General features: G+C 41.0%; 1 protein-coding gene across 2 annotated transcripts; it reads left to right on the forward strand.

Annotated features, from left to right (window-relative positions):
- Positions 1–3943: 3943 nt before the first annotated feature.
- On the forward strand, positions 3944–12369 carry SCRN2 (secernin 2). 2 transcript variants are annotated; one of them, XM_075278720.1, is made up of 8 exons: positions 3944–4050; positions 6341–6512; positions 6597–6778; positions 7678–7877; positions 8931–9146; positions 9698–9863; positions 10483–10663; positions 12075–12369. In XM_075278720.1, exons 2-8 carry the CDS (start codon positions 6345–6347, stop codon positions 12243–12245), a joined length of 1284 nt encoding a protein of 427 aa, XP_075134821.1. In that variant the 5' UTR covers positions 3944–4050; positions 6341–6344; the 3' UTR covers positions 12246–12369. The 2 variants fall into 2 exon arrangements, with proteins under 2 accessions (XP_075134821.1, XP_075134822.1); XM_075278721.1 differs by having other exon boundaries at positions 8934–9146.
- Positions 12370–12371: the final 2 nt, after the last annotated feature.

The following is a 12371-nucleotide window of genomic DNA, read 5'->3' on the forward strand; positions in this document are numbered from 1 at the left end:
ATATCACTATTTTACCCTGATCCAAGACGAACAGCTACTCTGTTACACCAGTATTAGCAAAGGCAGTTGGCAGGTCACCCTCATGGAGTCCTCTTTGAAAGTTCTGCATAGGACATATCTGGTTCCCCACAGACTCCACCAACTTTTTCCCACTGTTTCATCCCTTTGTTTTTAGTCAATCCCTCCATTTCCAAGCCTCTACATACCTTCTCAACCTTAAACCTTCTAATATGCACAATATACAGTAATTTACTCCAGTATATTTTATTTGACGTGCGTATTCACATTACCCCCAACTTGAGAAAATCATAAGAAGATTAACTCCATTATTTCAGATAATCACACAATATTTGATAAGGTTTGGACACCATGGGTCGACAAGTCTCACATCCCAGTTTTCCCGTACTATCTCCAGCTCTAGTCCTATGGCTGGATGAAGCCTTCAACGCCCCACCCCACCCCCACTCTCATAGTTGACTCTCTAGCTGCTCGTACTCATTGTTGCACTTTTTTTCTCCTTTTTCTCCTTGTTTCAGTTGACTCTCTAGGGTTTTTATTATCCCCCACCTTTTGCATTGCTTTACTTGTATGCTACCATTTGATGTTTGATATAGTTTACGGTATTCGCTGCCTGTTCTCTGTTATTTCATTGCCTGTCTTGCTTTGGCTTGAAATTTTGTCTGCCTTTTATTATAATGTAGTTTAATAAATACCTTTGAAACTACAAAAAATATCATTATTCTAATGACAAGAAAAAACAAATCCATATTCAAATATTGGAGCAGGAAGTATGTGTGAATGTGGCCTTCCAAGATTGGCTTGGAGAGGAACAGAGTGATTCATGTTGTAATGTTGGCACCACAAAGCATTGTGCAGCGTTTCAGACACACCTACTGGCTTATTTTTCTTTTTTTTAATGATTCATGTACTATGGTGTTGTATCTACAAACATATGATAAAAATTGTACTGACAACTTGCTCAGAAACGTACAGTCCATTAAAAACCGAGACCAGATCTTTGTTGTTGTTGTATGTTTGTGTTCTCATTGTTGGTAAGTCAGCAGAAAGCCAGTATATGACTTCACGCTATTTCTTCTGGAGATCTTTTTGATTCTTAGAGTAAGTTTACACGAGGTTTTTTTGGTGAAGTTTATAATTATGTAATGTATGAAAAAAATATTGTTATCCTTAAAAGCTGAATGCTAGATATAGTTGCTTATGCTTGAAACTGGTATAATGTTATATGATAAGATGGCGCCTGTATCCAGGATGGGTACAAGAAAAACAAATGCTTGGCTTTGCTGCCACAAGACATCTCCCAAGGTTACCACGCAGGAGTGGGAGTAGCTGGCTATATATGGCACTGCATAAACTTTTTCTATTTGATTGAGATGTATGATACCAATCAGGAATGAATATGAAAACTTACGTTGTTGTTATATCACTTCCTTTCTGTGCTACTATTTAACCCCCGTGTTCTCGAATAAAGGTGCGTCAGCACACATTCTTTGGTTGAAAAAGAACGAATACTAATACGGAGTGGTGTAACTTCTTTACCGCCTGGCACTCAGCCTAATTAATTAGGATGACGACCGTTAGGGTTGGTTCACACTAACGCTTGTATTCCATCCGCAAGGAATCCGCATGGAGACCCCCCCCCCCGGACGGAATACCAACGCTAATGAAAGCGCTGTGCAGTTAAGCACACGGAGCCCATAGACTATAATGGGCTCCGTGTGCTTGCCGTGCACTGCCTGCACAATTCATTAGTGTGGGCAGTGCACGGCAAGCACACGGAGTCCATTATAGTCTATGGGCTCCATGTGCTTTGCAAGCACATCGCTTGCAATTGCGATTGCATTCCGTCCGGGGGAAGTGCTAGTGTGAACCAACCCTAACCCTGGATTATTGGTCAATTAGTCATAAATGCGACTATGACCTTATCAGGTGCACTGCACTGACATCCACTCGTGCACTCCACTCTGGATTAGACCCAATGAATGGGCCTAGTTGGGAGGAGGGAGTTTCTTCAGGCCGAATCGCGAGGTGAATCGGCCTGAAGAATGAGCAATGAGCAAAAGAACTGACCGGCTCCCATTGATTTCAATGGGAGCCGTCTTTTTGGTCAGGATTTTGAAGTGGATACGGCCTCAAAATACTGATCAAAAAACTCTGTGTAAACTTACCCTTATCACTCAAAAACTGTACAAAAAGCAACTTCTTACAATTTTTCAATTAATTTCATAGGGAGTCAGGCCCAGTTCACATCTGCGCATGGGTTTCAGTTTGAGGAGTCCACTTGGGGACCCCCTGAACAGAAACTAATCCGCATAAAAAAGCAGTTACCTTAGGAAACCCGCGGACCCCTTAGGCAGCCTTCACACAGAGTATACTTTCCACTCATTCTGAACGTAAAATCATTCAGAATGAGCGGCGTTAAAACAGATCCCATTGATTTCTATGGGTGCCGCTACCCATTGAAATCAATAGTTACGCGTTATCACATTGAAAGCAATAGTTAAAAAAGTTTCCCATTGATTTCAATGGGTAGCGTGCGTATTCCGGCACCCATAGAAATCAATGAGATCTGTTTTAATGTCGCTCATTCTGAACGAGTTTATATTCAGAATGAGTGGAGCGTATACTCCGTGTGAAGGCTCCCTTAGACTATAATGGGGTCCATGTGGTTTCCGCTTGGTTTACGCACACAAAATTTGGAGAGCTGCTTGCAGCGCTTTTCTCTCCGCATTTCTCATGCGGAGAAGGAAACAGAATGGCCTGAACACAGATGTGAACTAGTCCTCATCCAGCTTCTTTATCAGCCTCAAAAGCGCAGAATTTAAATTTTTTTTTCAACAAGCAGCTGCTGTTTGAAGCAGTTTTTTTTAGACTACTTTCACTTGAACAATCCATTTTGCGTACTATATAAAACCAACGTTGCACATTCTGGTGTAATTCTGTCTTTGATCCGGGTGTGATATGCTTGCCTTACATATCTTATCTGCTTTTTTCGTGTTTGTGAAAAAAAAAAAAAGATGTCTTTATCTTTATTTTTCAGTATTACCTCACAATGAATCTGTGAAAAATGGATGAAATACAGACAGATGATATCGATGCCCTATCCATTTTTTCATGGCCCCTTAGTCTTGCATGACTGAGACAAGTAGAGAAAAGAGAAACTAGTGCATGCAACAATTTGTTCTCAGGCTGGGTTCACATCTGCATCGGAGTCACAGAGATCACGGAAAATCAGCAGAGAAAAAAAGTCCTGAAAGTTTTGAAAAAGTGGACACTTTGCAAACCCCATTATAGCCTGGACAACCCTATGCCACCTAAGATACTAGGGTGATAAATGTACACATAAGGGCTCGTTCACATCTGCGCCCGGTCTCCGTTCTGCAGGTTTCCGTTTCCTGCACAAAACTGAGCAGGAGACGGAAACCTGCAGAACTCTTTCATACCCATTCATTTGAATGGGTTGGAAAGATGTCTGGCCGTGAGCGCCGGTGAGCATTTTAAAATTGGACACAGAGTCGGACATGCAGTACTCTGTGTCCGATTTTAAAAAATCGGTTTTGCGGCGGAGCGCATAAAACACTCACCGGCACTCCGTGAGGAATTGATACAGAAAATTTTATGACATTTGTCTCTCAATATTTATCGGAAACAACCCTTTTACCAAAGAATCCATAGTATATGAACAAATCTGTGAAATATGTCAGATATGGAGCTGTGCATGCCATAGTGTCCGTCACACATGCCTGGACTGTATAGAGGTTTCTTGGAATTTTTTGATCACACACCATTTTTCCAGTTTTTATTCTGGTAGTTTTTTTCCTGATGACAGTGACCTGTGAATACTCGTTACATAAACAATTAAAAAAAATTCTGTCCAATACCAGCTACATCCACTAGGGGCAGTGACTATCCATGCGGCCTACGCTATGTGGCCATGACAGCTCCAGAGTTCAGCCTGGTCATAGGTTTACTTTACACAGAGCAGAAGAACCAACTATTCCAAAAGATACGGAAGAAATAGAGCAAACAGAGGTATTATAACATGTAGTAGAAGCTACTGGGCTGAAGTGCAGGTGATAATGTCAAAACTTAAAATATGGGAAAGGTTTTCGTTTTCAGTCATTTTGTTTCCTGCTTGTATTAAGCTGCTGAATTCCCAGTGTGAATTGTCACGACTTCCATGTACTGTATATGTGTCTGTATGGTGAGACAGGAGGAGGCACGACTTCATCCTGGGGGCGGAGGGTAATATAAATCCACAGCGTCTGTACATATGGTGTAGGTGACAGGTGTAGGTTTAGCAAAACACTGTAACATGTGAAAACTTTTAAAGTGACACGCATTAACCCTTTCAGTGAATAAATTGTCTGAATTGCTGGAGTGTAGACTGACCATGCAAGGTGGATCTGATGGGGTAAAGAGAAGGTATTTTATGATTTAGGAATGAGGAATGGACATTGCCCTGTGCAGCGCACTAAAATACAATAAGATATGGTGCACAAACCACAAACATTCATTGGAGCGTTGTGGCCCCTTCAGTCAGTTAGAGGGTACTCAGAATCTAATATTGAGGGTCTATATTTAGAAAGGACCATCAATATTATAGTTCTGTAATACCCATTGCTATACATAGACATGTAGCGGTCAGATAAAAAACTTAATACATAAAGTGATCTCATAATATTACGTAACAAAGTCTAACCTTACAATGAATATTAAGAATACTGGTGGTCACAAACCTAGGGTGCCAGGTGGTCTTAGGTGCCCCTTCAGCACGCACAGCAGGTATATCGCCACACAAGCTCACATCATTGTGTATCCACTATAGAGGATAATGAATTTCAGTGTATTTTAACATGAAGACCATATTAACTATACGCCATTTACTGTTTGTATACTCATTTAAATCTAGATACAATAGTATGAGAAACCGGTATAGGACACAGTTTCTTCAGCACATTCCAGGGTTTGGTGCTAGAAATGATTAACGTTATGCGGGAGAGCTAAGAGTTTAGTCTATGGCAGCAATGTGTTTTTGTTAAAGCGCCACAGCAAGAACTATCTGAAAGTTAGCATTTTGATGTGATACATCCACTGGAATTACATTGCAAAGGACAGAAGCTGTGGGTGAGACCTATTGCAATAATTGGCACATTGTGGGTTAATAACCGCAGTTAAATTTGCAGTATGTGGATGACGTTTGGAGAAATCTCATCTACAGTGCTGCTACTATGGATGGGGTCCTCTTAGTGCCATCACATAGTATAATGCCACATGTAGTGATCCCACACAGTATAATGCCCACGCACAGTACAGTATAATACCCCCCAACACAGTATAATGCCAAATTTTGCTCTCCATCCAAAATAATGTAACCACATATAGTATAATGTCCCTACACAGTGTAATACCCTCTTTTTGCCCCCACCCAGTATAATGTCCCTTTGTGCTCCTACAATCTGTACCTATTATAACGCCCCTTCTGACCACACATAGTGTAGACAGGGCCCCGGAGAGTGAGCAGTGAGTATGGACTTTATCAGTAATCACCGCTCTTAGCTACCTGCCTCTTACCTGCTACAGGATCCAGCTCAAAGTGGCTTCCAACCAAAGATGTAGCTTGTAGCTTCTGAGCTCCAGTGCAAAATTTGTAATGGGGCCCCTACCTACCTTGTGTCTTTTAGAATAGAAGTATTTTTTTTTTTATGACAGAAGTACCTTTGGGGCCCTCTCAGGGCTCAGTAGTGACTGAACCCCATATAACTATGCCCCTGAAGGGCCGCATCTGCCATGAGGCGAGACAAGAATCTAGCCTCAGGCGGCACAGAGTCTAAAATGAATCTTTTATTATTATTATGCTCTGGGGTCTCTTTAGACCTCAAAATACAATAAGTGGTGTTCTTCCATTCTATAATAGAAGCTGAACAAAGGAGTATATATTAAGACGGATCTGTCTAACGCTAAACACCACTGTCTCCACAGGCACTCCGTTGACTATAATGGGGTCTGTTGGGTATTTGTTGTTTTTTGCCATAGAGAGTCGTAGGACTTTTTTTTAGGCCACTTCTATATGGCAGTGTTTGTAAACCATAACAAGAAGTGGGTCCAGGGTGCAAATCTTTCCACGATTTTCTCTGTGTAGGTTCTTGCTAACAAATTCTGATGTAAAATACAGACCAAATACTGACTGTGAAACTGGACCTAAAGGGATTGTGCAACATGGACAAGTCCCTTTAGGAGATAATGTATAGATCTTCTTCTTAGAGGGGCAGAGCTGGAACAAGTGCAGTATGGCCAAACACCTCTTTTTATTTGTCTACAGCAATATGTCGATAACAGAGCACCCCCGCTCTTGTGACTGTTTTGTGTCGCTTCCTCCAGCCTCACTTTCATCAGTGGTTGTTTTTGCAAAGAACTCTGACCGACCTCGCTTGGAAGTCCAAGAGGTTGTGTACTATGGGGCTGCTACACATCCACCAGGGTCAAAGGTTATGGTAAGATGGATCAACCCCTAGTACTAAAAATGTTCCCGTATGACAATTTAATTATGCAATAAATGTTTCCTGTTTATTGGTTAGTGCACCTACATAGAAGTGGAGCAGGTACCAAAAACACTAGCTGTAGTGTTGAGTCGGCCAGCTTGGTTGTGGGGTGCAGAAATGGGTGCTAATGAAATGGGGGTCTGCATCGGGAATGAAGCTGTGTGGACTAAGGAACCGGTAGAAGAGCGTGATGCCCTCCTTGGCATGGATTTGGTCAGGTGAGGATATAGACACTATCAAACATTTTATTAGCAGACCACAGCAGATATGGTTTCTTTCTAAGTATCTAGTTATATTATTACACTATATATATATAATATATATATATATATATATATATATATATATATATATATATATATATATGAAGAGCTCAACGGAAAAATGGCCTAAGTCCAAAAATCAATATTGTGAGAAAAACGAAATTTAAAGTTTTAGCCTAAAGCAAACGGGCATTATTGTGGAATATATCTATCCAATGTAATCAGCTAATGAACACCGTTAATTCTAATCATAAATTGTCTTATTTATTAAAAAAATTGCAACTTCATGTATAAATATTATTTATTTAATATTATTAATTAATTACTACTATTATTAAACGATGAAGAATAATAATTACCTGCCTCCCTTTTCGGCGCTAAATATGTGCAAAAGTCGATTTAGAGCCTTTTAAACAATAAGACAAAGTTTTTACACTAATATAAACAACAGACCGGAAGTCACGATTTCATTGAAAAAATGACCAACGAGAGTGAAGTAAGTAAGTTTGTATTGGACTTAGGCCATTATTCCATTGAATGTAAATTCTTCTGCATTGAAATATATGGACTTAGGTCATTAATCCTAGGTACCTTGTAAACCCAATGCATAGAACGAGGTACAAAGAAGCTTTCTAGGTAATAATTTGAAATATGACAAAATGTGGACTTAGGCCATTTTTCCGTTGAGCTCTTCATATATATATATATATATATATATATATATATATATATATATATATATATATATATATATATATGTTATACACCATAAAGCACAGTGCTGATGTGCAGAACCCTCACTTCCTATTCTATCGATGTTGTCTGCCTTATGACTCTTTCTTGCTGCGGTTTAGACTCGCTCTGGAGCGTGCCAGTTCCGCAGAAGCTGCTGTCCATGTAATCACTGATCTGCTTGCCCAATATGGACAGGGAGGTAGCTGCAAGGAGGATCCCGAGCCTTTCATGTACCACAACACGTTCTTACTGTGTGACCGTCTAGAAGCCTATGTGCTTGAGACGGCTGGTCCATACTGGGCAGTGGAGAGAATTACAGGTGAGCTTCAGCAAACAATATATGACTAAAGCTGCCATACATATTCGATGATGAGATCAGTCATAAAAACAATCCAACCATTAACATAGGTAGTAATTCAATAAAAAATTTAAAAAAACACAGTGAGTCCGCTCAAGTTTGCTGAAGAGAGAGGCCAGCTATGCCAAACATTGATATTTCTGGCCGACCGATGGACAAAAATATCCAATGAAGCTGATCCTCTTTTGGTAGACACAAGTCTGCTGTCACAGTATTTTCATATATGGTCAGGTTTAGGCTAAGGCCCGACAGCGGAAAAAAACCACTGTGTTTTACAATACCAGCAAAGTGATTGACATTCTGGCTAATCCCATCCGCACATCGTGGCAAAAAAAAAAAAAAATGTTGTGGAAAAGCTGTCTATCAATTATCTGCAGAAACACTTGGGTTTTCCGCATAGATTTAATAAGGGAAGAAAAACCACAAAGAAAAACACAGCAAAAAACAATGAAGGCTGCAGAAAAAAAAATGCAATGCATTCCACAACGTGGAGCCTTAGGCTGGGGAACCATGTGGCGTATATATGTTGTGGTTTCACTGGGGCGGAAAGTCCACGGGAAAAAAACGCAGCATTTAGGAGTCCCTGCATAGTGGTTGGGACTCTCACAAATCCCATCCACACACTGTGGAAAAATATGCTGCTGTGTTTTTGGAAATCTCAGTATGTTAATTAAACCTATGGATATTCCAGCAGTTTCCCTATCACCTACAGTGCAGTGTAGGTTGGTGCAGCACAGGGCGCACCATTTTATTTAAAAAAATATTTCAATTTTTAATTACAAGGTGTGGAAAAATGGCCAGAAATCACTTCACTCTTTCCATGTCGCTGAGGGGAATCAAGTTAGTTAGTGCCATTCCCTCTCCAGTCTGTACAGAGTATTGCCAGGGTACAATAGTGGCAATGTATTGTGGGAATTGGTAGTTCATTCCTTACACTGGCGGGATAGTATGAATAGTATGAAAAGAATTGCATTTAACAGAATAAAAAGCAAAAATCTAATGTTTTCTACACAGAAGGTGCTCGAAACATTTCTAACCAGCTTAGCATAGGTACATCGATATGGCAGGAGCACCCTCAGCTCCGTTCGCATGCCCTTGCACAGGGTTGGTGGAATGGGACCGAAGATTTCAACTTCAAAGTTGTCTATTCTTTAAAGACACAGCCAGTACGTATGGAGGCCGCAAAAGCAAGATACAGAGCTGGGCAAGAACTACTCCAAAGACAAGTAGGTGAGGTGGTGAGAAATGCAATGTTCTTCTACAGATAATACAACGGCCCTGCAATCAGCTTGAAGCTCCATGGCCCCACTGCAGGATCTGTATTGGGGGCCACCACTTTCCTTATGCCATTTGGAATACTGGTATATTTTATGTCACAGAGGTACCATTGGGACCCCTCAGGGTTCGGGGCCCAGAAACGACTGCTACTACTGCACTCCCTATAGCTACGCCCCTGACTGGAAACTTCAATATAAAAAAGGGAGGTCAAAGTAGAAAGTATCTGCAGAAGATACATATATATTAACATACATGTGACATCATTTTAGGGCATTGGAAAGATCCTGAAGTGCCCACTTAAGAGTTAAGAAAGAGCAACTCTTTTGTTTTGGTAGAGCACTCAGTGTAGGTAGCGTTCTTGTCTGACTATTTCCGTAGCAGATGTATCAGGTGAATTAGGACCACATTACAGTATTTATTAGTGTATACTACCATAAATGAGCAAAGTGCAGAGAACAGAGCGACCATAACCATGACATTATACCCAGGTAATTTTCTTCTAGGGCATATCACACCAGAGTCAATGATGCAGCTTTTAAGAAATAAGGAGAGCGGGATCTGTATGGACTCTGGGGGCTTCCGTACTACATCCAGTATGGTATCTGTACTTCCTCGCTGTCCTCATTTACCGTGCATCCATCTGCTGACTGCTACACCTGATCCATCCAGGTTGGAGACCATTGATGTTACCATTGAATTATAAATGCTGTGGAGATGTGCAGGGGCTTTGCTGGGCTCTTAAAATAACCGAAGTCCATTTTCACTTCTAAGTACTGTACATTACCTGGCACACCTGCCTTCCACATGCAGCTCAACTTCTAAGATAATCAGATATCAAATAGATTAACGTGCAGCAAAATGCTATACAGTTACCTCCCTCAGCACTGCTGTCTTGCTCCAGAACCACTGAAGGTGTCTCTTGGAGACAATAGTTTATTGTCAGGGAGTCACCAATCTACAGATGTGATTTCTATCTGCTGATATGAAAAATGGAGGAATCACTCTCACATTGGAATAGTGGAAGAAGTTAGCATTTACGCCTATTTGGTGACTTACTGTGGGCACAATAAATCCTCAGGTCTCTATGCCAGGCAGTGGCATCTTATATATTTTCTTCCAAAAACAGTGCCACATCGGTCCACAGGTTATTTGTAGTACTGCAAGTTAAGCTCATTCACTTCAATGGAGCTGAGTGCAACACCAAACACAACCTATGGAAGCAGTCTTGTTTTTGTAACCCTGTTTAACGTTTTAAAATATGGCTGACTGTGCCCATGTTTTTTCACAGGTCTGTATTTAAGCCTTTTGTGTTTGGTCCAAAAGTGACACAAGTGCCATGGGTGCTGTCACCCACTTTTGGAGAAAATGACCCTCTCAGGCAAACACCACGCTTTCAGACACAGGTGGACAGACAGCATGAGCTCTACAAGAATCACCAGAGAGCACTTGAGGCATCTGAAGGAAATGAGGTTTGAAAAGCATTTACTACAAAGAGTCGGGTCCAAATATCCATCTATAGGAGTGATATACTGGGTGTACTTTGCAGTCATATTGAGTTTTACAGCAACACAGGATGTAGTATATATCCTCGCATTTTATATACGCAGCTCCAGTGTGTACCTTTGTATTTCCATGGATACAGACTACAAAAACAGTGTAGTCTGATCCTGCATTTATGTTTTACTCCATTGCCCTTTAGGAAAGACCAACAATTATATATATCATTTAGTAATCCAACTCTCTGCACTCCCGCCCATCAGCTGTTTGTAGGGGTCGTGATGTTCTGGCAAGTTTACTCCACTTTTCCGTAACCCTGCATGCTGCCTACTTAGTAGTGACTGTGCAGGGCATTACCGCTTTTCCAGGAGTACTTGGAAAAACTTCTTTAGGCTAAGGCCCCACACGGTAAAACGCAGCAAAAAACACTGTGGGGGGGAAAAAAAAATGTGGCAGAAATGCATGACTTTTTTTTTTTTTTTTTCTGCAGTATTTTACATTGCTTTTTTCGCAGAATTTTCCTCCTTGGACTTTCTGCTTATATTATCGCTGTATGGAAAACACCAGTGAAGGTATAATTGACATGCTGGACTTTTCCGCTGCAAATTTTTTTCTGCAATGTGTGGATGGGAATAGCCAGAATTGCATTGACCTTACAGGTATTGCTGCGTCTTTGCAATTTGGAGTTTCAGCCTGACCTCTCGTTCACATCTGCGTTTGTATTCCGTTCGGGGAGTCTGCATGGGGACCCCTCCCCGAACGCATTTGCAAGCATTGTACAGTGAAAGCACACGGACCCCATAGACTATAATGGGGTCCTCCGTGCTGCCCACACAAATCATGCGGACAGGAAAGTAGATTGTGAACTACTTTCCTGTCTACATGTTCTGTGCGGTGTTCTGTGCGGAGATCTGGCGGCAAGCACACGGACCCCATGGTAGTCTATGGGGATCCGTGTGCTTTTACTTGAATTGCGTTAGCTATTCCATTCGGGGGTACCCATGCAGACTCCACCACACAGAATACCAATGCAGATGTGAACGAGGCCTTACCTGTTTCCATGTTTTCCTTTGTAGGACAAATTAGTAAGTAACTGTAATCTAATATATACAGTCTATTTTCTCAAATCCTTGTTCTACTACTTTCCCCAGGTGAACCCAACTCTTCACTGAACTGATTCACCTTTGCTGTATGTTATAACTCTCATCTTCCATTAAAGGGAAGGTTCTGTAAAACGTTACATTTGTTATTTACATTGTACAATATTTGTCATCCTTTCTAAGCTTCACCCTTTTAAAGGAGACATGCTTTGTGGGATATGATAGCAAGGACCTTTAAGATCAATAATATCATAGAATCAATGCAGTCCTTCTCTTCATGCAGGATACTAAGCGGATCCTACAGGACAAACAAGGGAAGATGGAAGCTGAAAATCTCTCACTGGTCAATAATCTTCTCGGTGCACTCGATGGTTCTGACCTTTCAGACTTGTCTGACCTATTTCTTCGCTGTGTGAAGAAGGAACTTACATTATACAGAGAGCAAAACAATTAAGATGCTCAGGCTGCTTAATCTGTAGGGATGCTGCACAGTGTGGTGACATCACTGTTCCAAGCAGTAACAACAGTGATAATATGTGTTTAATACACTTGTTGCTAAAACAATCGCAAATTATTAAAC

The sequence above is a fragment of the Leptodactylus fuscus genome, chromosome 6 (genome assembly GCF_031893055.1).
Source record: "Leptodactylus fuscus isolate aLepFus1 chromosome 6, aLepFus1.hap2, whole genome shotgun sequence".
NCBI classification, from domain to species: Eukaryota; Metazoa; Chordata; class Amphibia; order Anura; family Leptodactylidae; genus Leptodactylus; species Leptodactylus fuscus.